Source organism: Hyaena hyaena, unplaced genomic scaffold (genome assembly GCF_003009895.1).
Source record: "Hyaena hyaena isolate Hyena2069 unplaced genomic scaffold, ASM300989v1 scaffold_563, whole genome shotgun sequence".
Lineage (NCBI taxonomy): Eukaryota > Metazoa > Chordata > Mammalia > Carnivora > Hyaenidae > Hyaena > Hyaena hyaena.
Window position 1 is genome coordinate 322,307 of NW_024081197.1, and position 26,716 is coordinate 349,022.

Below are 26,716 nucleotides of genomic sequence, written 5' to 3' on the forward strand. Positions count from 1 at the left end.
TACTAGTCCTTTACCTGATGTGTCATTTGCAGATATCTTCTCCCATTCTATCAGTTGCCATGTAGTTTTAGAAAGAGTCAGCAGGGATAATCATCCTGAACTCTTCTGATGCTTTTTCTTCTTCCTTTTGCCAGACAAGCCCTGGTTATCTCCAGTTCGTTGTGCTCTCTGTATCTTCACCCATTCAGCTTAAGGTGGCTGGAGGAAACACACAGCCATGCTGGTGATTTCACTCTAAATTCATCATCGAGCACCTGGGTGGCTCAGTCAGTTAAGCATCTGATTATTTTGGCTCAGATCATGATCTCACCTATCATGGGTTCAAACCCCACATCAGGCTCTATACTGACAGTGTGGAGCCTGTTTGGGACTTTCTCTGTCTCTCTCTCTCTCCCCTCTCTCTCTGCCCCTCCCCTGCTTATGCTCTCTCTTTCTCAAAATAGATAAATAAACAAATAAACATTAAAATATTAATTCATCATCACAAAAGGGGTCTTTAAGCTGCTAGGCAGTCAGTCTCTGTATATTCTACTCTCTTTGGTGACTATTTCATACCCTCTTGTCTTTCTTCAAATCCTTTATATCTCTTCCCCATCACCACTTTCATTTGGTAACCTCAATTCCTATTTCACTGAGAAAAGAGAAGCAATCAGAAGAGAACTTCCACTGCATTTATATTTCCCTGTGCATCTTTTCCCATACACCCTGCTGTAATGAGATAAACTGCTCCTGCTCCAATATAAGACCAAACTCTTCATTTGTCCCATAAATTTCTTCTCCACTTTGCTATACTACCTCCTTGTTGAATTTTCAACTAAAAAGTCTTTTTTGAAAACAATTTTCCATAAAAAATGAAAATTTAATATAGCAACATGAAGTGGTTTACTGCTCTTAAGAGAGAAATAAATAGAAATAATTCATGGAATAAGCAATTTAAAACTAAACAGCCAGTCTTCTAATGAACATTCCCACTTGAAATCTTCATTTGTAAATTTTTTAGACTTTCCACCAGTGCTCGTGCGCCACAGTCAGATATGCTCAGCAGATTATGTTAGTTAATAAAGCCTTGACTAGCCTAATCAAGAAACAGTTGTGTCTTGACTCCAGTTGTACCTTGAATGCAGTAAATATAATTAGGATTTTTTTTTCAGTTTCAAAGCTTACTCTCTTCCTTGTCCAGCCTTAAAAACTAGGTTTGGGTAAACAACCTTCCAAACCCTAAATAAGTTAAAGCTACCAAATTTCCAGTAATATAGTGATTTTTTTTTACCTCTTAGATAAAAGGAAAGAAAGGAAATAGAATTATTTCCTTCAAAATCAAGAGAATAATACCATCACTTGATACCGAAGATGGGTAAGATTATTGTTTTTCTTATATTATGCAATATTTTCAAAAATAGCTTTCAACATCAGCTTTGAAAAGTGATCAAATATTGCCGTGCCATCAGAGATATTGCATTCTAGTTGGGGAAGTTGGATTGTAACAATCTGTACTAATAGAAGTTTACTCTGCTACCAGGTTTTTAGCAATTTGATCTCTAGTTCTAGTGAATTAATTTTTTATTTATTTTACTATTTCTGTGAATTTGAATTTATATCAGACTCAATTTGTATGTCATTGCTAAGAACTTAATTGTTCTCAAAGCTTTTTAAGGAATGTTTCAGAATTAATAAAGAGTGTTTCAAATCACTCAGTACATAACTGAAGGCATTGCATTCATTTTATTTCTAGTTTACATAGAATCTTAGAAGACACTGTATGTTTTCCTAGAGTGATCTCCATCTTTTATGCATAACTCTTAATTTGACAGCCTTTTAGATATTAAAAAATACAAGCTTAGACATATATTTATCAGTGGCCTTAAGCAATGAACTATTGAAATACCAGTTTTTAGAGACCTCAAAAATTTTCTCCTAAACATGAGTGAATGACTGAAAATCTTAATGTAGGAGTCAGCTGGGGTATATATAAAGCTACCGCACTAAATTCAAATCCAACTTCTGCCCCACAAATATATGATTATGTATAAATCGATTTTTCTAAGCCTCAAGTCATCTACAAGCATAAAAGCTATATTAGTTTGCTACGGTTATTTATGGAATAGTATAAATGTCAGTGTCTCTTAAACTATAAAACATCAAACAAATGTATATTATTATTAGAATTAGAAATATTTTTTACTCAGATTTTTAGTTTTTTAATTGTCTTACTATCCCTGAATTGGTAATCCTTGACTGTCCTTGAGATATTTTCAACATCCTTTTCAATTCTTATTATGATCTTATCCTTTCAAGTTCAAATGGATATTGATTATTGTCACTACTTTTCCTTCTGCCATTCTAGTTCAGTGTGGCAGTTTTTAATAAACTTACAAAAATACATACGAAAAGAACCCTTCTTTGGATGTTCTTATTAAAGACAGGAACAAAAAACAAAACAAAAAAAACCAGATTTTTTTCAACCATCACCGCTCCTGCTTTTGTGACAATCTGGTCTTTGTCCCATGATTAGAGCACTGTTTTTAATAAGTTTTATTTTTTATTTTTTAAATGCAAAACTTTGTTTTTTAATTATTTAATTTTATTTAAATCCAAGTTTTAACATATGGTGTTAAAATTTCAGGAGTAGAATTTAGTGATTCATCACCTAATATTTTATATAAAAAATTTTTATATAAATTTTTAAATAAATTTTTTATAGATTTATTTTTTATATAAATTTTTAAATAAATGTTTAATAAATTTTAATAAATTTTAAAAGCTTCATGGTCTGTTGCATTTGCAGTAGGTTGAACTGATTAAGAAAGATTACTTAGAAGTAAATCGTTATCCGGGCTCCTGGGTGGCTCAGTCAGTTGAGCGTCCACTTCAGCTCAGGTGATGATCTCACAGTTCATGGCTTCCGGCTGCACATCCGGCTCTCTGTGGACAGCCTGGACCCTGTTTTAGATTCTCTGTCTCTCTCTCTCTCTGCCCCTCCCCTGCTCACACACTGTCTCTCTCTGTCTCTCAAAAAATAAAAACATTAAAAAAATTTTTTAAAATACATTAGGTATCAAAAGTAAATAGGTTACATTTTTTACAATCCTTTAAATTTTAAATTTTAGAAAATTAAATTTTTTTAAATTTTAGAAAAGATATTTCTTTAGATATCTTTTTAAAAAGGAATAACTATGCTTAAGTTAAATATTTCTTGGGTATATGGTAATTTTTATAAAATTATAAAAATGTGGAAGTGCCTGGGTGGCTCAGTCAGTTAAGCATCTGACTTCAGCTCAGTTCATGATCTCCTGGCTCATGAGTTGGAGCCCCACATCAGGCTCTGTGCTGACAGCTCATAGCCTGGAGCCTGCTTCAGATTCTGTCTCCCTCCCTCTCTGCTTCTTATATACTGATGCCCTGTCTCTCTCTCCTTCAAAAATAAACATTTTAAAAAATTATAAAAACGTGAGAAAGCATTAAAGTCTAACAAGGTTTCATTGTATATATTTGTGATTTTGCTTAGAAAAATATGGCTTTTATAAGGATATAGTTAGCCTTTGCTTGATAGTCCTGTGTTGATTGTTTAAACCACACAGTTTGGAATTGGAATTACATTGGGATATACTAAGAAAAACTTTATCCAAGGGCGCCTGGGTGGCTCAGTTGGTTAAGCGTCATACTTCAGCTCAGGTCATGACCTCATGGTTCGTGGGTTCAAGCCCCACATTGGGCTCTGTACTGACAGCTAGCTCAAAACCTGGAGCCTCCTTTAGATTCTGTGTCTCCCTCTCTCTCTGACCCTCCCCTGCTCATGCTGTCTCTCTCTCTCAGAAATAAATAAAAAACATTTAAAAAAAAGAAAAAAAAACTTTATCCATATCTCTATGTTACTAAAATTGTACTAATATTCTCAGACATGTCAAAACTAAAATGTTAACTTTCAACATAGAAACATTTTCACAAGATTTTGCATTATTTCCTTTCCTAAAAATAGTATTTATTTAATAGTGTTGAAAAACAGTACATTTTTTAGCACATAAGGAGGCAGCACAACATTAGACATAAGAGCACTAACTCAAGAGTAGGTAAAACCTGAATTTGAATCCCAGCCAGCCCCAGTCCTTTCCACTTATCTCTAAACCCCATATGTTACTATAAGGCTTTATTTATATGACAACAAATATAAGATGTTCACTCCATGCCTAGCATGTAGGAAAATGTTTAGGAAGCAAACAATGAACACTGGGTTTAGAGAATAGCCTTTATAAATGGTAAGAGATTTTTATATTCAAAGTAAGCATGATATAATGCATGAGACATGTATGAGAAGCTCATGTGTTTATTCCATTTTTAATTTATGAAAACATTACTAGTTTTAGAAAGCACTAAATTTTAGGCAAGATTTGTATGTATAAATTATATCTGTCCTCTTTGGAGATATAAATAATACTGAAGAATATATATGAAATCAAGTCGAAAATTTTTCTGCAATAGAAATGTAACTACTAAAATATTTTCACTGACATATCTCACCAATTAGTCATAATAGGAATTATATGGACAGCATAATGAATTTATAATTTTTGAAGTAGAAAATTAAAATTTATGCTTATTCCAATGGAAAAAAATGTTACGAATGTGATGATTTTTACTGGACATATTTGTGTTAACATCTATATTGGGCATTAGCAATTTGATGTAAGCTGTGTTCTACCATTAAGGTATAAGGCTAACTCCTAGAAGGTATTTCTGTATCTTTGGGGAAAGACTCATTTGCTCTCCTTAGAAATGGCTTTGTTTCCAGAATGATTTAATGATACAATCCAAGTCTTCAACCTATTAGGTCTTTTATAAATTCCAAAATAAACTATAGAGCAGTACTTAAAAAGCAGATGGCTCATTTGATGCATCTGACTCTCCTTATAAGAGTTTTTCTGTACATACTATGAATTTATACATTCTACCATTCATACAAAAAGTGTTTATCACTGGCTATCAAAAATGAGCTCTTTCAAGTTAGGTCCCAGCATCATGCTTCCCAGTGTGCATTAAGCATTAAAGCTTTCCCCCTAAAAATATGCCCCTTAAAAATAGTGCTAGTCTGTATTCATCAAATCTTTAAAATACTTGGCTGTTTGCGTCTATCCTCTCTACTTGATAACAGTTAAATTCTTATAAACAGCTGTTTTCTTATTATGTATCCACCTTTTTACTACAGGTAAATTATCAAAATGTAAGAGGCAAAACCAAATACCATCATAGCCACAAAACCTTTAGGATGCTAGAGTCCTCTTTGGACTAATTGTGCTGCCTTTGGAAACCTTTGTTCCTTCATCATGATGTCTGATAGTTAAATATGATTATCAGGTATCTATGATTTCTTAAGATCTTAGCCATGAGTAAGTATAGCCATAATTAAATGTAACACAAGATAATTAATTTTCCCGTAGAAAGAAGTTTTTCATCTTAGTCTCAAAAAGCTACTATAGGGGTGCCTGTGTGGCTCAGTCGGTTAAGCATCCAGGTCTTGATTTCTGTTCAGGTCATGGTCTCACAGTTTGTGGGTTTGCCACATTGGGCTCTGTGATGACAGTGCAGAGACTGCTTAGGATTCTCTCTGTCTCCTTCTCTTTTTGCCCTTCCCCCACTCACTCTCTGGCTCTAAAAAATAAATAAATGAAGAAACATTTTTAAAAACCTAGCATAAAGGCTTTTGAAAAATCTGAACTCCTCAGTGGTTTCTTTCAGTTTGATGTTTCCTTTTATTTGTAAAATGTTATTAATTCATCTATAATCATTCCTTCTTAATTACTCTATTATCTTGAAATATATATAACATGGAATTTTGAGCTTCCAAGAGAAAATAATTTTAAGAGTTATTATTAATTCATAACATTTGTAACGATATTACTTGAATAAGACCCTGTTAGTTTTACAGATTTTTTTTAATTTTTAAAAAGAAATTTTTTTTAATGTTTTATTTTTGAGAGAGACAGAGACAGCATGAGCAGGAGAGGGTCAGAAAGAGAGGGAAACACAGAATCCGAAGCAGGCTCCAGGCTCTGAGCTAGCTGTCAGCACAGTCCAACACAGGGCTTGAACCCACGAACCGCGAGATCATGACCTAAGCGAAACTCGGACGCTTAACCGACTAAGCCACCCAGGCGCCCCAGTCCTTCACATCTTTAATCATGGCTGTTAAAGCAGCCTTTTTCACTCTGGTTTCTCTGCCTTCAGTTTTATTTTACTCTATCCCATCTTTCATACTGCTGTCAGAAATTGTTTTCCTGAAAAGCAAATATGATTCTGACCGTGCCTACTTAAGGACTTCTCTTTTACTGTTGCCTATAGTTTTTTTATAGTCTTTTCTCCACCTTATTATCAGCAGTCTGCCTCTGTCCTTCAAGTTCCTTGTGTTCCAGCCACACTGAACTCCCACCTCAAGCATGCTCAGCCAGCCCTTTTACAACTCCTAGTCTGCACTCCACTCACTCACTCATGTATTTATTGAATTCATTTTTCTTTAAGAACTGATGATACAGCAAAACCCAGGGTCCCTCTGTTTTCTTTTGAGGTTTTTGAAAATAGTAGATTATAGATGGGAAGGTGGAATTATTGAGCAAATATATATATATGCTTAAAATCAAATAATTAGTATATATAGAAAAATAAAATGCCAATAATGTTCTCATGAATGGATGAATACCTTAGAATGGTAGACAAGGAAGATCTTGTGAGAAAATAAATCTTAAGTTGAGATCTAATGACAAAAAGTATCCTGTCATGGAAAATCAGGAGAAAGAGCATCCAAGCAGAGAGAACAGTTAGTGCAAAGACCCCAAGGCAAGAATATACTTGGTATGTTTGAAGTAAAAGAAATAGTATGCAAAATAAAGGCAATAGTGACAGATGTGGGAAATGTATTATATTAAGTAATGCCAGGCACCACAGCAAACAAACTGTGATGTCTCAGAAACAAAGGTTTATTTCTTGCTTACATTACACATCTGAGAGTTTTGCAAGAAGGCTCTGCTGGTAGAGATTCCACCATCTTAAATATATGGTTTCCTGAGATCACTGAAACAGGGAAAGAAAAGAATGGAAGAACACTAAATCTTAACTAAACTCTGAAGTGATACATTTCCTTTTACCTTTACTGGCCAAACTAGTCATAGGGACCAAATCTAAGTGTGTAAGAGTCTAGGAAATGTATATGGAACAAATGAAATGTTGGTGACCGCTGTCTTTGCTACAGACAGGGACTTGATCTCACAAGTCAAAGAGTTTTAAGTGGGGGCACCTGGGTGGCTCAGTTGGTTAAGCATCCGGCTTCAGCTCAGGTCATGATCTCACGGTTCGTGGGTTTGAGTCCCGCATCAGGCTCTGTGCTGACAGCTAGCTCAGAGCCTGGAGCCTACTTCAGATTCTGTATCTCCCTCTCTCTCTGACCCTCCCCGGCTCATGCTGTGTGTGTGTGTGTCTGTCTGTTGTCTGTCTCTCAGAAATAAAACATTTAAAAAAATTTTTTTAAAAAGAGTTTGGGGCACCTGGGTGGCTCAGTCGATTAAGCATCTGACTTTGGCTCAGGTCATGATCTCATGGTTCATGGGTTTAAGCCTCACATTGGGCTCTATGCTGACAGCTCAGAGCCTGGAGTTTGCTTCAGAATCTGTGTCTCCTCTCTCTGCTCCTGTCCTTACCCTGCTTGCACATGCTCACTCTCTTTCTCAAAAATAAATATTTTTTTTTTTAAATTTTAAGTGTGAATGAAGGTCAGTGGTCAGTTTTGAAAAAAGTTACCTGATTGGATTTTTTTAAGATCACTCACTACTGGATGGAAAATGGAAGTGACTAAAAAAGCTAGAGAAAAACTTAGAAGGCTATTGCAAGATTCTTAAGAGAGAGTGGTGGCTTTAGGGCACTTGGCTGGTTCAGTCTGTTAAGTATGCAACTCTTGATCTGTGGATTGTGAGTTTGAGCCCCACATTGGGTGCATAGATTACTTAAAAAGAGAGAGAGATAATGGTGGCTTAGACTAAGAAGAAAGAGTAAGGAGAATTTGTTGGAAGCTTTTTATTTTTTTAGAGGTAATAGAAGATACTGGTGGATTGGTTATGAAATGTGAAAGAAAAGAATCAAAGATGATTCTAGAGGTAGCTTGTACATGCTGTTTCTTTGTAGGAATGTCCTTTCCCAACTTCCCACCTGAAAAATCCAACTTCTTCCTTCCAGACCCAACTCAAATGTCATTTTTTTTCTGTAGGACATTTTTAATTCCCCTGACAGATTGAGTCTTCCCTTTTTTTGTACTCCCATACTGGTTTGGGTTTTGTTTTTTTTTCTTAAGTTTATTCATTTATTTTGAGAGAGAGAGAGTACAAGTCGGGGAGGAACAGAAAGTGAGGAAGAGAGAGAGAGAATCCCAAGCAGGCTCTGCACTGTCAGTACAGAGCCCATTGTGGGGCTCAAATCCACGAACCATTAGATCATGACCTGAGCCGAAACCAAGAGTCGGATACTTCACCAACTGAGCCACCCAGGTACCCCCATACCATTCTTCTTTATGACACTTCCTGAATTGTAGTCTTTCATTTATATGCATTTCTCCTACAAGACCGTGAGCTAACATCTTGCCTGGCCTATAGTCAGTCAATAAAATTGTATTGAATGAATGAATGAATATACAGTATATAATACTTTCATCAGAAAAATATTTTCTTTAGAAAATATTTCATAATATAAATAAATTCATTCTATATAATTTTGTTATGCACACATATATGTATATATATACACATATATATGAATTACACAGCATTTGAACCCTAAGGAATTTTCATCAATCTTTAAAACATTATTTTTGGCTATATATCTGTAATGTTTGGCTGCCATAGCTGCTTTTCTTTTTTAATAGAATGAGAGGCAGCTGCAGGTACTGGCAGATTACAAAATGCGTAATTACTAAAAGTAACTGAAGCATATTATAGTATAATTCAACAGAAAAAAAAAAAAACATCTGGCACATGCTATATTAATTTGTTATAAGAGAGTTTCAAAGAAAGCACTTGCTGCAGCTGGCAGATCCATCATTTTCCTGAAACGAATAGTACACCTTTTGTTTTTAATTCTTTCATATAATATAAACTAGAGCCTTATGTGATTTAATCTTTAGTCATCACTAAAAGATTTCAGGCATTGAGGAAATTTCCCCTGTGCTGTATCAACTAAAATATACATGGCTTATTCTTATCTTAAACTGTGCCTCAATAATAACAGAATGATCTGAGCAATTATAGTAATTGATTATAATGCCTAAGATATTGATTATAATGCCTAAACTCCCATTTCATAAGAAACCGTACTTCTCTATTTAAAACATTTCTGGTGTTTTCAAATAAATTGATGCATTGTAGGGAAAGCTTTGCTGTTATCCTCATAACCATACTTTTCAGTTATTATATATTGCCAGTGATACTAAGAATTGAAGCACGTTTCAAGTGGACATTCTTCCTTTCAGCATGGTCTAGGTAGGTATCCATTTCTATGACAGAAACAAACAGAAAAGGATTAATTACTGTTATAGTGCTGACCTTTTTGAAATAATCTGCATTTCCAACTCTTTACTGAGCATGGCCATAGTACCTCAATATGTACCTTAAATATATTTCACTCCTAACCCAAGTTTTTATTTCATCCTGTATTTCCCATTCCATGGCTGATAATATCTACCCATTTGCTAAAGCAAAACTCCAGAAGTCATCCTAAACTTCTTCTCCTCACACCCTTAAATCAATTATTACTAATTCTGCTTCCTAAATATCTCCTGAATCTGTTCATTTCCCTCCAGTTGTTTAGGCTATCAACATTGCTCACCTGCGTTACTACTATAACCCCTAACTTACCACAGTCATGTTTCCTTACCTACTTTTTCTTGCTATAATGAGCAGATTTTCTGATATTCAAATCCAGTCATGTCACATCTCTTCTTAAAATACTTCCGTGCCTCCCCACTGTATTATTAATAAAGTCTCAACTTATTGCCCAGGCATAGAAGATCCTTTGCAATCTGTATTTCCTGTTTCCAGCTTCTCTACTTTTATTCCCACTGCCACTTCCTAGTAACACTCTATGCCTTGCACACACAACTCCTTTCAGTTCCCTGAATTTATTATCCTTTCTTATTGCCTGGCCTTCACACATGGATTTGATTGTAACTTTCTCCTTTCCTTACTCTGCTTTCTGTTTCTCTTTCATACATCAGCTTAAAAGCCTACTTCCTCTGGAGAGACAGCTCTAATCCCCTAATCATCCTTGTACATTCCCATAGCACTTTTTATAGCATTTACTACCTATATTATAAAGTTGGGGCTCTTCAGTATTTAGTAGTTTATAAGTTTCACTGTGGCAGTAACTGGATCTTGTTCTTCCTTGTTTCCCTACCACTTAGCACAATATATGGAATGTGACAGGCATTCATTTCAGTATTTGTTGAATGAATCAACTTTATATTCCCTCAATCTTATGCTAAGATCAGGACTTAAAATGAGACGTTGTGAAGAAAATCCACATATTATTTTTTAACTTTGAGTTTATTCTTCAAATAATGTCTTAAAATAAGCTTCCCATGAATGATTTTTGTACATAAAACTCTATCTCACACTCATTTTCCTAGTAGTAATCTCCCAAATTTACTATACCCTTTGGTAGCTACTTTGAAAATGTAATCACTGAAATATCTAATCTTCTTTCTTGTGAGAGCAAATATGTAGTGAAAACTTTGAAAAGGCAAAATACAGTGTATTAGAGGGAGAGAGGCAAACCATGAGAGACTCTTGAATGCTGAGAAACAAACTGAGGACAGATGGATGTGGGGGGAAGGGGGGAGATGCGCATGGAGGAGGGCATTTGTGGGGATGAGCACTGGGTGTTATATGGAAACCAGCTTGACAATAAACTATTTGTAAGGGAAAAAAAAGACACATTTTAAAAAATGTTATTATTGAATGTACTAGTTAACTGATTCTGTGGGGTTACCTAAAATTTGCCTAGGCTAAAAACCACCCTGTGTGTTCCAGGCATTATTCTATGCCTTGTGAATACACCCCCTCTTTTAGAGATTTCATTTTAATGAGGAGAGAGAACTAGTCAAAAGGTAAACCAACAAATAAACAAGATAATTTTAGATGTTTTAAACAGCATGAAGAAAACAAGTCAATATGATAGACAGTAACTGGGACAGGGGTGAGACCTGAAAGGACTGCACAGTTTTTTTAAAAAGTGGTCAGGAAAGCTGGCATTAAACCAAGGTGTGAATTGTAGAAATAAACCAACTATACAAGTAAGCCAGGAAAATATTCTGGGCATAGGGAAGAGTATCAGGTACAAAGCTCCAGAATTAAGGCGTTGACCATGTAATTAAAGCATAGTGAGCAAAGAGAGAAGCTCTAACATTGAGGAACTAGGTATGGATTAGATCAGGAAAATCTTGTAGAACATTTTAAGTAAAATATTCTTACTTTAAAATATTCATGTTAGACTATTTTAAGTTAAAAGAAAGACAGGAGTGGGAGAATTTTAAACATCCTTAGACCTTTGAAAAATTGCTTTTGCTATTCTGTAGAAAATACAAATGTGGCAAAAATGGAATCAGGGAGACCAGATATTAGATTATTACAGAATTCCAGGCAATAGATGACTTGAAATGGAGAGAATATGAAATCTATTAGGAAGGTAGAACAAAACATATTTGTTAAGTCAAACAGGTAATGAGGAAAAGGGAGGAGTCAAAAATGAAGCCTTAGCATAGACTTGAATATGTGGGTAGATGGTGAGGCCTTTTACTGGGAAGGAGAAAACTTGGGATGGTATAAATAAAAAATAGTTTCCATTTTGGACAGGTTCCATATGAGATGCTCATTAGCATTCCTTTACAGTCATAGAATAGATGAGATCACTTAGGGGGATTGTGCAAATAGGGAAGGAAAGAACCTGGGAATATGACCAGGAGTGCTCTACTGTATCTAAAGCCGGCGTGTCTGCTTTACTTGTGGTATTTTTAGTTAACTGAATGAGATTTGAAACCTTAGGATGAATTTCCTTTTTTGGTAGTCAGGTCTTTTGAAGCCATAGAAAAAGTTGAGATCACAATCTTGGTAATTACTGACCATTTTGCTACATACTTAGGATTAAATTTTTTTTTAGAGAATCTTCATTTTGCCTTTTAGGTCTTGATACTACATGATGCCACAGATATGCTTTACTAATATATTTTATAATTGATTGGGCTTAAGATATGAGGCAATGTGATGTGAGAGAACATTTTGATTAAAGACTGGGTGTGAACCCCATTTTTTCATCATCATGTTTTTTTTCATTGTTCCTGCATGACCTTAGGAATATTAAATAACTTTTCTGAGTCTTAATTTCTTTACTTAAAAGATGGGAATAATAACTACTTTGCAAGCTTAAAGTAATAATAAAGTACTGTAGTAAAGTTAAGGTATGGTAGAAAACCCTCTTGGCTGATGTCCACTTAATCATATAACAACATTAACCTGTGAACTAAATTTCTGTGCAGAGAACGCTGACCAGTGTCCACAGCATTCCGCGTACCCCTGCCTTAGTTGACTTCCCTCTAGTGTTGTTATCTGTCACTTGCTTTACGAGTATCCCTATGTTTGCTCCCAAACCAAGTTATGCCAGTTGTACTTGTATTAGAAATACATAATTAAACAAAACAGTGATACATGACTACAGAAAGTTATTATTTCTTTGAAAACTGAATTGTTTACTTTGGAGAAATCGCTGTTGAAGTACATTGGGACAAGCAACTCTAAAAGAATAGAGGGAATACTATAACAATTTAGAGAATTCTGTATTTGGATTGCTTGCCAGGTGCCCCTGAATGCTTCAACCACATTTATGAAGCCAAAAGTGGAAATAATTATAGATGATCCATTATGGGTGTGGTTTGTGTAAGAAAGACATTCAACATTGAAACACTCCAATCAGTGTGGTCATACTTTAAAACAAAGAGATCTAAAAAAAAAAAAAAAGAAAGAAAGAAAAAACTTAGTATATTCTAGATGACAGATTCAGACAAAATCCTTATCCTTCCAGACCTTGTAAAATCTTAAAAATTCAGGAAATCTATGGATCCTCTTTCCAGAAAAGATAAGCACACAAGATCTTGAAGATAGTTTCAGGGTGCTTATGAACATACACGTATCCTATCTCTGAACCTCCACCCGCTTTCACCTCATATTGATTAATTTGATGACTTTATCAATGTTGATTATATTTTGTTTACTAAAGCATTGAATGTTTTCTTAACAGATATAGCATATATTACTTTGCTAAATTGTTTTGTAAAATTTTACTTACACATAAAGCAGTAAAGCAATTATATTTTACAACTGGATTTTCATTTTATAAGCATGGCTATGATTTTTCTGTCACATATACATTAATTATATAAGTGAACTAAAAGTATTTAGAACACTGATGGGCTAAGCAATTTCCGGTAGAAGAAATTCCTCATTCATATACACTTAAAATTGATAGAAGATAAGGGCACCTAGGTGACTAAGTTGACTGAGCATCTGACTCTTGATTTCAGCTCAAGTCATGATCTCAGGGTCAGGAGAATGAGCCCCACATCAGGTTCCACACTGAGTGTGGAGCCTGCTGAACATTCTCTCTCCCTCTCTCTCTGCCCCTCCCCTAATTGCATGTGCATGGGCACTCTTTCTAAAAAAAGAAAAAATTGGTAGAAGACAGTAATTTTACCTTAAACCTTGTAACATATTATATAATATGCTAGAAGTTATAGAGAAATTGGGTACAACTTCATTTAAATAAATAAATAAAATATTCTTTAAGTGCCATAATGTACAGAAATGAAATGTGATCCATCTCTTTACTTTCTGGCAGGCTACACTTAAATCATCCCTGATAGGTAAGAATGTTTCTGTTTTAAAAGATTTCCAGGGGCGCCTGGGTGGCTCAGTTGGTTAAGTGTCTGACTTTGACTCTGGTCATGATCTCACAGTTCGTGGGTTCAGCCCCGCGTCAGGCTTCAGGCTTGAGCCCCACATCAGGCTCTGTACTGACAGCTAGCTCAGAGCCTGGAGCCTGCTTCAGATTCTGTATCTCCCTCTCTCTCTGACCCTCCCCTGCTTATGCTGTCTCTCTCTCTCTCTCACACACACAAATAAATAAAAACATTTTAAAAATTAAAAAAAAAAATTTCCAATGAAGAAATTATATAGCTTTACTTGGCGAGTATTTCAAGTGTAATACCACTGTGAAACACTCTGAAAAGTCTTATTTTATGTTTATCCTAAATCACTAATGATCTAGGTTTCAATTATGTTCTTTAATGAAGAGAAAATTTCTCATGGGTAATACATTGAGTTGGATCATCCTCCCACGTCTTACCTTTATCCCTGAAGTGAAAGATCCTGACAAAGAAATAAGGAGTTGCTGAGGACTGACAGGCAGGCTCTAGGAAGGTCTCAGGGGATAGAGTTGGCAAAATCACTTTTGTCTCCACCCCCTTAATACCTTCTAAAATTTCATTCAGAAGTGTGATTGAAGGAAATGCATAAAAGAAAAATAACCTTTTCTTAGGCACTTCAAATCCTTTGTTAGAAAGAGCTAGAATATAAATAAATCTAAATAAATAAAAATAACCTTTATCTAAAATATATTTTGGGGTAGAATCCTCAGTAAGTGTTTGTTGAACAAATAGGGAATAAAATTTTCTAACTGCCAGGTTTTCTACAGAAATTTAGCCATAAATCAGCAAATGTTTATTGGTACTCTACATGTAAAGAAAACACTGTGGTAAATACTGTGGAAACTAAAAACAATCCCCTCTTTAAAAGTTCCCATTATACTTGGGGAAGTGTGTGTGTGTATATATATATGTTATGTTGCTTACACACACACATATAAATGACTAGCATAATAGAGAATTGCTAAATGTCTTGTAACATAAAATAACTATCAAAGCTTTAATTTGAGAAGAGAACTGACTAGATCAAAATGAACAAAGGAAGGAGGTATGGAAGGAAGTAAAAAAGGAAGGGGGCAAATGTGGAATCTTAAAGAGTTTAAAGGGAAATATTTAAAAAAAAAAAGGAAAACATAAAATGGCATAAACATGTGCCTAAAGGTATTGCATATATGGTTTATATGTGGGACAGTGAGAACCTAACTGAAGTAGAAGATTCCTACTGGAGATAAGGTTGGAAAAATACAGTATACAAAATTTTGGAGGATTTTGAATGCTACTCTCAGGAATTGAATTATTTTGTCCAATAGCAGAAAGCCACTGGAAGTTATTGCTTAAGGAAGTAAATTATTAAAGTGACTTAGAGAAATACATTCATAATGTGTGGGTTAGACATGGAAAACCACTATATTAATTATTTCTTTGTGCAATGTGATGTACTTTGCATAATTTTTTCACTTGATATTGAGAAGCCTGAGCAATTGGCTTTTGTAATACATCTAAAAATTAAGTTATAAGAACTTGAGTTGTGATACTAACACTGTATAAAAATGAAGAACAGATCCAAGAGACTTTGCAAAGGAAGAGTCTCTTTAGGGGCAAACTAGATATTGCATTTAAGAGAAGGTGAGAAATAGAATTGAGGTGCCTATTTTAACATAGGCAGTGAGGGCAAAGATGTTGTCACTATAAAACATTGAGTGTCAAGGGCCACCTGGGTGGCTGAGTTTGGTTAAGGGTCCGACTCTTGGTTTTGGCTCAGGTCACAGTTTCACAGTTTCATGAGTTCAAGTCCCACATTGGCTCTGTGCTGACAGTGCGGAACCTATTTGGGATTCTCTCTCATCCTCTCTCTCTTTGCTCCTCCCCTGCTCGCTTGGTGTCTCTCTCTCTCTCTCTCTCTCTCTTTCAAAATAAATAAATAAAAAGAAATTTTGTTAATTGAGTGGCAAGATGAGAAATAGGTTTTCAGGGAAATGCAAAAAGTTTGATATTAGACATGTTAAATTTGAATAAAACACTTTAGGTAAAAAGTCAGAAATAAAGATATAACTTGTTAGGTTTTTAAGTGAATTTGTAAATATTTATATTCCTAGATTGTTTAGTACACAAACTCACACATATATATTCTTTCACATATTCACTCAGCTAACATTTAGCCATTCCCTGCCATGTTGCAATGTAGAGAGTGGTTAAGAACACAGACATTGGAACAAAAGGACCCAGTTATTGAATCCTGACTCTACGATTGGACTACCTGTATGAAACTTTATATTTAAATTTCTGTTTTTAAATTTTCTCATTTGTAAAACTGGGGATCTCATAGAGTTATCATGAAAACTAAATAAGTTAATTTAAATAAAATACCCAAAGTGCCTGGAGTATAGTAAGCACTATGAAAGCATTTGCTGTTATTATCACATCACCATCATCTTCACTGTTATTACTTGCCAAGTCCTGTTTAGTACCAGATCGTAAGGCTACAAAGATGAATAACAAACTTCTCACCGTCCAGTGGGGGTTACAGAGCTTAATGCACAACAGAATAAATAGTTACACGGATTTAAAATACCTGTTAATAATTTGATCTTTGTGGTCTTAAATTTTGTGGAAAATTATTACTATTTAATAATAATTGTTAGAAATTATTACTATCCTATAAATTGTCATGTGTAAGTGGTTTAGGCATCAAGTTATGCAGAAGGTGTTTTCTGAAAAGGTTCTATATAAACTGAATGTTGGCTAACTTTATAAATGGGATCGCTATATCATTTTACTCCCAGTAGTACTCAAAGGTTATTTCTCATCAGCACTAATATGCATTATTTTACCTTTAATTACATTTGGACTAGAAGACTGACCACTTCAGTCATTTTCCCTTTCTTTGTTTTGTTATGTCATGTTGAGGGGCAGCATTAATTTTAAGCTACACAACGTACTTTAAAGTAAGCACAGCAATTTATTCTACATTACTATTACCAACATAAAGCAAAGATCAACCATTTGGGTTTGTCTGTCACAGAATCAATGATAGATACTCAGTCTCCTTCCTCATTGTCAGTGTTGTGTATGGATGAAGCCACTGAGTTAGAATAAGCCATTTCCCTCTGAGTTCTAGTATGGCAATAACTGTGTTTTTACTACCATATACCTTGCTCTTGGCCCATAGTGTTCATTAAATATTTGTGGAATTGATTTGTGGGTGACATTATTTTTTGTTCTCTCCTATGTATTTATAACAGATTGCTTGCTCAAGATTTTAACAACTATTCATTCAAATGTAGGAAACTTGAGGGAACTACCAAGTTTTTATAATGTGCAGCTCATTGGAAAAAATTTAAAGCTGAAGTTATTTTAGAAGTGTTAATTTGTTGATTTATTTAAGCAGAAGATCAAAGGATAACAACTAGTCCTGAATTAACAGAGTATTTTAATACTCAGAAATTTATTTGGTCTTTTTTAAAATTATTTTAAGGCTACATTTTCTACTATTTAAAAAGTTATTTATTTTGAGAGAGAGAGCGGGAGAGTACGTGAGTAGGGGGGGGCAGAGAGAGAGACTCCCAAGCAGGCTCCACAGTGTCAGCACAGAACCCAGTGCAGGGCTTCATTCAACTCATGAACTGTGAGATCATGACCTGAGCTGAAATCAAGAGTTAGACACTGAACCGACTGAGGCACCCAGGTACCCCCATTGTACCTGCTTCTGAACTGAGACTCTTGAAAATACTTTTGGCCAAAAGCAAAATAATGCTTATATGTTGGATTAAAAAAACAAAAAGAAAAAAGCCAGCACTATGCATAGGATAAATCCAACTATTAAAGCATAAAGGATATGAATGTGTAAAATATAGCTATATACAACCATATACACATATACAACCAAAACATAAATACCAATCCTGAATGTATTACACTGAAATGATGTTGAAGTGATTATCTAAGAATCACTGTAGCTTATGAGATTTTACAATGACAAACGCTGTATCTGTTTGAGATTTTACAGTGACAAACACTATATCTGTTTAATATGAGATTTTATAATAACAAATGCTATATCTGTTTAATGTGAATATATGTTCATTTTAATGCCAAATAAAACCTCAAATAATACCTAAAAATATTGACACTTGAGTGCTTTTCGAGTATATGTGTATGGGGATTTTTTTTCAGCTTTTTGTGGTAAAATATACATAAATCCTAATATTTTAACATCTTTTTAATTAAAATACACATAACATAAAATTTACCATCTTGGTCATTTTTAGGTGTAAAGTTCAATAGTGTCCAGTGTATTCACATTGTTGTACAGCCAGTCTCCCAAATACATGTGCAGTTTATAAAGTAATGAGTCCTGTAAAGTATAGTCTTTTAATAAGAGACTTTACTTTGCACATAAGATATTTTTGTTCAAAACATGAATATATATATCTCACTAAAAAATTCTGTTTTGTTAGATTTTTGGACAATTATATTAATGGTTTTGGTTGGGGGGGTGTCTCTTGATTAATAGGAGTGAGCTGAGTCGACAGAAACTTCATACCCAAGAGCTGCTTTCTCAGCTGGAAATGGCAAATGAAAAGGTAGCTGAGGTAAGATAATGACTCTCCAGGGAAGTACTTTCTGCTGCAGCTTGATACACAAATTACAGAATTTTACCTGAGCCAACTCCAAATTAATTCTCTACTTAGAAATGACCATACAGATGTGAGTATTCCTTGTAGAGAAATCATCCAGAATCCTAAAAGTCCACATTTTATAATGTGAATAAAAGCATTGAAAGTCAGTGATTCATCATATGTAAATGACAAAAGGTAGAGCTCTTATTTCAGTTTCACCAATATAACTTGTGCAGTGTTGCAGAAAATGTGTTAAGATCCCCTTCATTTCTAAACATGTCTGAGATTATACGTTTTAGCCCATTCCTCTTAGTTTTTTTTTAAAACATTACTTTTTAATGTTTTATTTATTTTTGAGAGAGACAGCGTGAGCAGGGAAGGGTCAGAGAGAGGGGGAGATACAGAATCCGAAGCAGGCCCAGGCTCTGAGCTGTCAGCACAGAGCCCGATGCAGGGCTTGAACCCATGAACCATGAGATCACGACCTGAGCCGAAGCCAGATGCTCAACTGACTGAGCCACCCAGATGCCCCTTCCTCTTTTTGGTTTTAATTCAACACAAAAGATATGTAGAAATTTCTTTCCCCTACTGGAATACATTAAAATACTCTGTTATAGGGGCGCCTGGGTGGCCTAGTCGGTTAAGCGTCCGACTTTCGCTTAGGTCATGATCTCGCGGTTCGTGGGTTCGAGCCCCGCGTCGGGCTCTGTGCTGACTGCCAGCTCGGAGCCTGGAGCCTGTTTCGGATTCTGTGTCTCCCTCTCTCTGACCCTCCCCTGCTCGTGCTCTCTCTCTCCTAGAAATAAATAAAAAACATTAAAAAAATAAAATAAAATACTCTGTTATATTAATGCTTTATTTATTTAGTTTTTAATGTTTATTTTTCAAAGAAAGAGACAGAGCACGAACAGGTGAGGGGCAGAGAGAGACAGAATCCAAAGCAGGCTCCGGGCTCTGAGCTGTCAGCGCAGAGCCCAGCTCATGGCTCATACTCACAAACCGTGAGATCATGACCTGAGCCAAAGTCACTTAACCAACTGAACCACCCAAGCACCCCGAGATTAACGCTTTGGAACTAAATGCAGCAAAAACTCATCATTTTTCTCTTTGAATCTTTTTACAAAAGCTAACAATTCTAGATTATGATTAGAGCTTTCTAGAACTCTAGTTCTTCTTTTGATGTTCTAATGTCTATTGTATTTGTTGAACTTTCATTAATAGGCTATTATGGTCCACTATATTTTTGTGACCATCTATAAAAGCCCCAGTGAGATACTTACTCTCAGGTTTTAAAGCATTATAAATTGATATGAGCCATTTAGAAAACAAACAATAAGCATCAAAATACTTATTGTAGTTTTTACTTCCAGGAATCTGTACTTAAGGAAATTACTTAAAATATGAAAAAAAAATTAAATGCAGATAGTCAACACAGTAATATTAATAATATTAGAACATCAAAAGCAACCAAACTGATCAGTTGAAAAAGAACAGTTGTATATATTATGATTTACCTAATCTGGACTGTGCCTTAACCATAGGAAAAAGGATAGTATATGTAGTCTGATGATACCTATGAAAATGATTATTATAGATGATGGGATTTTTTTTCCCCAAGTTTTCTCTAGTGTTAATGATGTGCCTTTTAAATTTAAGACTATATATTTAAATATCTTGGTAAATTGAAATGGCCAATATGGTTGTCTTCATAAAATTTAATTTTGCTTTTGGGCACAACAAAACAATCTCATTTTAGCAGTATATTGTTATTTCAGTATTTTTTATTACTAGGCATGACACTAACTGTTATCACTTATATGTTAGGACCTGGGAACCATGTAGTTCTTCATAGAAAACGTGTTTTTCTTACTATTTCTAATTAGACTGGTATTCTCTCAATTCAGACAGGTGCCAGAAAACTACATAACAATTCTAGTTGTACAAAACTTTCTTTTCAGGCTAGTATGTATGGAGAGCTCTAGTGCATTTTTTTAATTGATAGTTTCTTTGAGCTTGTCTGCCTGACAGCATATTATGACAGATTTATATTCATGATGTCCATATAGTTTCCTGAGGCAGTTCTAACAAATATTACAAACTTGATGGTTTAAACAACAGAAATTTATTGTCTCACAATTCTAAAGGCTGGAAGTCCAAAATCAAGAAATCAGCAGTGTGGGGTCCCTCTAAGGGCTCTGAGGGAGAATCTTTTCCGTGCTTCTCGCCTACCTTCTAGTGGCTTCTGGCATTGCTTGGCTTGTAGATGGTATTCTCCGTGTCTTCCTTTGTACATGTCAGTGGTCTTCCCTTTGTACATGTCAGTGTCTATGTACAAATTTCCCCTTTTTATGAAGATAGTAGGCATACTGTATTAGGATCCACCATAAAAATCTCACCTTAATCATCAGCAAAGGCCCTATTTTTTTTTTTTTAATTTATTTATTTTGAGAGAGAGCATGCACATGAGCAGGGAAGGGGCAGAGGGAGAGGGTGAGGGAGAGGGACAGAGAGAGATCCCCAAGCAAGCTCCATGCTCAGTGTGGAGCTTCGCATGGGACTCAATCTCAAAACTGTGAGATCATGACCTGAGCCATAATTAAGAGTTAGGCACTTAACCAGCGGAGCTACCCACTCCTTGAATTTTAAGTGAACTTTAAAATTAGCAATGTCACGGGACACCTGGTGGCTCAGTCAGTTAAACGTTGGATTTCAGCTCAGGTCATGATCATGAATTTGAGCCCCACGTCAGGCTCTGTGCTGACAGCTCAGAGTCTGGAGCCTGCTTTGGATTCTGTGTCTCCCTCTCTCTCTGCCCCTCCCCTGCCTCTCTCTCTCTCTCTCAAAAGTAAGTAAACATTTTTTAAAATGTTAAGTAAAAGAATGGCAATGTCCTAATTTCTCTAGAAGCTTGCTATAGCATAGTAGTTACTTTTTTTAGTTTTGTTTATTTTGAGAGAGACAGTATGAATGGAGAAAGGACAGAGAGATGGGGAGAGAATCCCAAGCAGGCTCTGCACTGTCAGCACAGAGCCCATCAAGGGCTTGAACCCACGAAACCATGAGATCATGACCTGATCCCAAACCAAGAGTCAGATGCTTAATCGACTGAGCCACCCAGGTGCCCCTATAGCATAGTAGTTCTAAATGCACCAGCACACAGCATCAGCACCAACTAAGAACTTGGGAGGGATGCAGATTCTCACAACCCATCCCATCCTACTGAAGTTCTAGTTGGGAGGCCCAGCAGCCTGTGTTTTCAAATTCCTGGTGATCCTGAAGCAATGATCTAGCATCTCAAGGTTAATATCAAATACTGAAAGTCTGTTCTTAACCTCTGATTCACTTTCTTTGGTAGCATGGAGAGGGGAAAAAGAACAATTTAGTCAAAATACAATTTGAAAATTAATGTGGAGATCCATCTTTGCATTTTATAAGGGGTAAAATGATACTCAGATTTTTTATTGATTATTCCACAAAGCCTTTCCTTGTCACATACAGATTTCTAACTTGTTTATATTTCCCCTTAACAGAATGAAAAACTAATTCTAGAGCATCAAGAAAAAGCCAACAGACTTCAAAGGCGTCTAAGTCAGGCAGAACAGAGGGCGGCTTCAGCTTCCCAGCAGGTAGGGAGCTTCCTCATTATCCCTGGATAGTAAATAGTCTGAGTAGATCAAAGATAAGAAAAGTTCCTCAAAAGCTCCCAGAGAGCTAGTAGTTTTATTTTTGCTTGATTAAACTGTTTAAAATTTGTTTTTTTAATGTTTGAGATTGAAATAGTAAACTTTAAAAGCAGAAGTAAACATGGTCTCCTAAATTGACACCCAAATCTAGACCTCTGCTGCCTGTTATGGTAGCCACTAGGCATAAGCAGCTGTTTCAATTTTAGTTAATTATTAAAATTAAGTAAATTAACAATTTGAAAATCTCATTAACGCTGGCTGGATGTCTCCTGTGTAACTATGGTTCTCATATCGGACAGCATACACAGAACTCTGTGATCACAAAAAGTTATCTTGGACAGCACTGCTCTAGAATTTTGTTCTGTCTAGGCATGTATCACTGAAAGATTTGGAAGTAGAAAACATTGCTTTGAATGTAATACTTCAAATTGCACTGTTTTTATTGTAGACTTTAAATGGAAAATTTTACTTGGCCTATAGGTTACCTTCATTTAATGCACATTTGTATATAATCATATAAATTTAAAATACTATATAAAAGTTGTCCATTAGGAAGTAGAGTAGAAAATGCAGAATATCCATAAAATACTAAGGGGTAATTAGTCATAATATATGCACATTATAAAAGGAAATGCACCATTTGTTCTAAAGTAGGAGCAACAGTCCCTCCTGTTAGGAAAAAAGTGAGATCATTTAGTGGTTGTAAAGACAGGCTGGAAACAGTTTAGACAGATATATGGATAGATATAGGTAGGCAGAGAAACCAAGTTACTACTTATTAATTATATTTGATTGAAACAGTGTTTATAATCAAAATTAATATGTACAGATATTATAGCATTTCATACATAGTAAAGCAGCTCTAAATACTCATTAAGTTCAGTTTATGTATATTTGTAGATTTTTTTAATCTGCTTCTGATTTGAACATGGCATGGCACTTAAAGAAAATGCATTAATTTGCCCTTCTGTTGTTCTTCCTCTTGAAAGTAATCAGAGCTTTACCAAGTAAACTCTTATGAACTTATGAATTAATGGAGTAAGTAAATAATCATTTAAGAAACCATTGCTTTGGGTGTCCTGGACAGTAATTTAAGAACAAATGTTTTGGCAAATAGCCTGGTGCCATTAAGTAGCCATGTGATTTGGGGCAGTTTCAGCCCTTCTAAGCCTCTGTTTCTTCATGTTTGGTGTAGCATAATAACCCCTCCCTTACAGAGTTATTGAAAAAGCAAAAGGATTAACACATATAAGCACTTAGTATAATCATAAAGTGGTTAGTAAGTAGTTATATAAGAAATTAAATTTCTATCACAATCCTTAAATCTTCAAGTTTACGTTTTTTAAAGAATATGGTAAAGAAAATGCCTACTTAAAATCAACTGCCTTAAGTTCCGTAGTTGTCCTCTACACAGAGTACAGAACTTTAATTGGATAATCCAGTTGGCAGCTAGTTTAGTCTCCCTCCTGACAGAATGAAACCCAGACAGTACAACATTGATTTTTCTTCTGTGTTTTAAACTAATGACAAACATTTTGCCATCCTCTTTGTGAGATTTTTTTAATATTATGTCAGTAACCACTTTACAGTTTTTCCTTAAGCTTTCTCCTTCCCTCCCATTTTTATTTGAAGATGAAAAGTAATCATTGAGCATTTTCCTATTCACAGATAGGAATTTATACCCTGGAATTAATTTTTCTATTTTAAATGAGTCCAAGTTATCAACTTCCTTTATTTAGACATATATTAGCTTTTTAAAATCTTTATCTTTGCTTTCTCTGAATTCTTTCTAATTTTCCCATTTTCTCCTAAAAACTGAAAACTGCTGTTAGAAAGACTATTCTGCTAAGGGCCTGATACTTAATGAAAGAAAGGAGTTAAAGAATTATTGTTTCCTCTACTACGTACAGCATACTTACCAGTGTAGCCCAGCATCACGCACAAACACTGCATTGTACTGAGCCCTCCATGTTCTAAATGTGCTATTCTGACAAACCTTTTTGTACATTCTTCATCCATCTTTGGAGTATGGTTATATGTTCTAAGTGTATGAATGAAAAACTGAGAAAAGTATCTGCAATACATGTGACAAAAGGACTATCTTTAATATATATAAAGAGTGGCCAAGTCAACAAAAATGTACAACAGAATAGACAAAAAAATATTTGCAGGAAAGGGAGGACAGGTGGCTTTTAACATCTAAGAAGATACTCATCCTCACTCATAAGACAAATACAAGATTAAACCATAATTGCATACCATTTTTCACCATTTCATGATCATGTCAGATCATGAAGTTTGATAATACATTAAGCTGGCACTTCCATACATCACTGATGTAAATGTGTACTAGTGCAGCCTCTTTGGAGCCCAATTTGGCAGTATCTCTCAAAAACTGTATATAACCTTTAACCCAGTTGTTCTACGAGTTTATTCTGCCGGTAGTGTGTACTTGAACCTGGGTAAGTCTTCAAGGAAACATGCAAAAATAGTAATTGCAACATTGCCTGTAATTTTAAAAGATTCAAAGCCATCTAAATGCCCATCAGAAGAAAACCAGTTAAATTATGGAGTATCCATACAGGGGGATGTTTGCCGCTGTTAAGAAGAATAAAGTAGATCTCACATGGAGCTACTTGTAAGCTAGATCATTCAGAAGGAAAAAAACAAGATGAAAAATGTGTATAATCCTTTATCATGTTTTAAATAAGAAGGCGTGAGAAAATACATCCATCTATTCTCATTTAGAATGTATTTCTAGAAGTAGAAAATGGAAGTAGTGGTTGTATCTGGTGAGAGGGCTATAGATTGAAGGACAGCAGTGAGAAGACTTTTATGATATATATACTCTTTTGTACTGTTAGTTATGTCTTACTGTGTGTGTATATAATGTCAACTCCAATTGATATGTAAAGACTATTTTCCTATGAGACCTTTCTCACTATGATGTATCATCCTCTTATTACCAACCTTGGGTTGTGCTGGCTCACACTTAGTTTATATTTTACCTACTTTTCTAATTAACTTTTATCTAGATATTTTTCGCCCATCTGTGAAATATATTTTGGAATTCTAAGTACTGTATATCACTCTGAGCTATGGAATGGTGTATTTGACATGCATATCTCTAGTGTAATACAGGTATTTTAAAGACTCAAGAGTAAAATAGAAAGGAACACAAAAAATGACCTCTTCCAGGACCCCTTCCAGTCAGATTATTTGCAATAATTGTAAGTTGTGATGCATTATACTTTGTATTAGTGTAAGATTTTCCATAGAAAAAGTAACTACTTACTGATTGTCTATTTTAATTGCAGCTCAGTGTGATTACAGTGCAGAGAAGAAAAGCAGCCTCCATGATGAATCTGGAAAATATTTAAAATATTCATAGTTCACTCACAGAACTTTAGAATTGGTAAAGCTGTTGGACTAGAAGTGTATTGAAATGGTAAAAACCTGCAGAGAATGGTTAAGGCTTGTGTTGTTTTGCATAAGCATTTTCCATTCTGTTTTAAGGGTTATGGAAAAGAGAACAGTGGCAGCTTCCTGTAAGTAAAGAAAATATAACCCTGTATTGAGCTTCAGTGGAGAATAAAGCCAGCTGAGAAGAACTCATTGCCTTCATCAATGTGTCTTTTAATTCCCCCTTTCTTCCTTTTGGAAGAGCATAATTTTTAAACTAAACTAATCATGAGAAAGACAATGCTAGAATTTTAATATTTCAGGTTCCATGATTGGAGAATTTTACATCTAATTGTTACTTTTTAAGTTCCCAAATATCCATTTTATTATAAACTCATGAATGTAATAAATTATGTACTTTCTAAAATGATGCTGTCATGTATATTAATGTATAATTGTAGTGATTCATTTTTAATTTACACAATTTCCCGTTTTTATCAAATATTGATATTTAAGCATTTGGGAGGTTTTGTTTTTGTTTTGCTATTACTCAAAGCAGTACTGACCCTAAGTTCTGAGAACGCATGGGCATTGAACTGTTGCAGTCTAGATGCTTTCAATAGATCCATGTAGTTATTAGCAATTCTCTGCTCCTACTTTGAACTTGGTACACCCTGCTTTCTGGTGATTACAGCACGAGTTTGCATCTGGTTAACAAGTTAGGAAACTGCTACAGTAGTCTAGATAAAAGATAATAAATTGATTTTAAAGTGACATGAAAACATCCATGTGTAAATATGATGCAGTCGGAAGCTTAGGACTGGCACTAACAAACAGATAGAAAAGGTGTCTTTGGCATGGGGCTGAGAATTGAAGCCATGGAGAATAGGAGCTTGCCTTGGAGCTTTATGTGGTGTGGCGCTCTAGCTCTGATGGTGGCCTTCTTTTACTTCTATCAGTTCAGAACCCCCACAGGACCTCCGTGTATACTTTGCCATCTGCACATTCTTCAG

The 26,716-nt window shown here is 35.1% G+C and overlaps 1 protein-coding gene across 6 annotated transcripts in view; it reads left to right on the forward strand.

Moving 5' to 3' along the window:
• SCLT1 (sodium channel and clathrin linker 1) overlaps window positions 1-25,912 on the forward strand; it is a 201,144-nt gene extending 175,232 nt beyond the window's left edge. For 3 of the 6 annotated variants that reach the window (XM_039256271.1, XM_039256272.1, XM_039256273.1), the window contains 3 exons: window positions 18,513-18,591; window positions 22,149-22,244; window positions 25,619-25,912. In XM_039256271.1, coding sequence (XP_039112202.1) covers window positions 18,513-18,591; window positions 22,149-22,244; window positions 25,619-25,681 — 238 coding nt within the window. In that variant the 3' untranslated portion in view covers window positions 25,682-25,912. Of the gene's footprint in view, window positions 1-1,277; window positions 1,355-18,512; window positions 18,592-22,148; window positions 22,245-25,618 lie in introns of those variants that run through there. The other 3 variants (XR_005532487.1, XR_005532489.1, XR_005532488.1) reach the window with 2 other exon arrangements.
• Window positions 25,913-26,716: the final 804 nt, after the last annotated feature.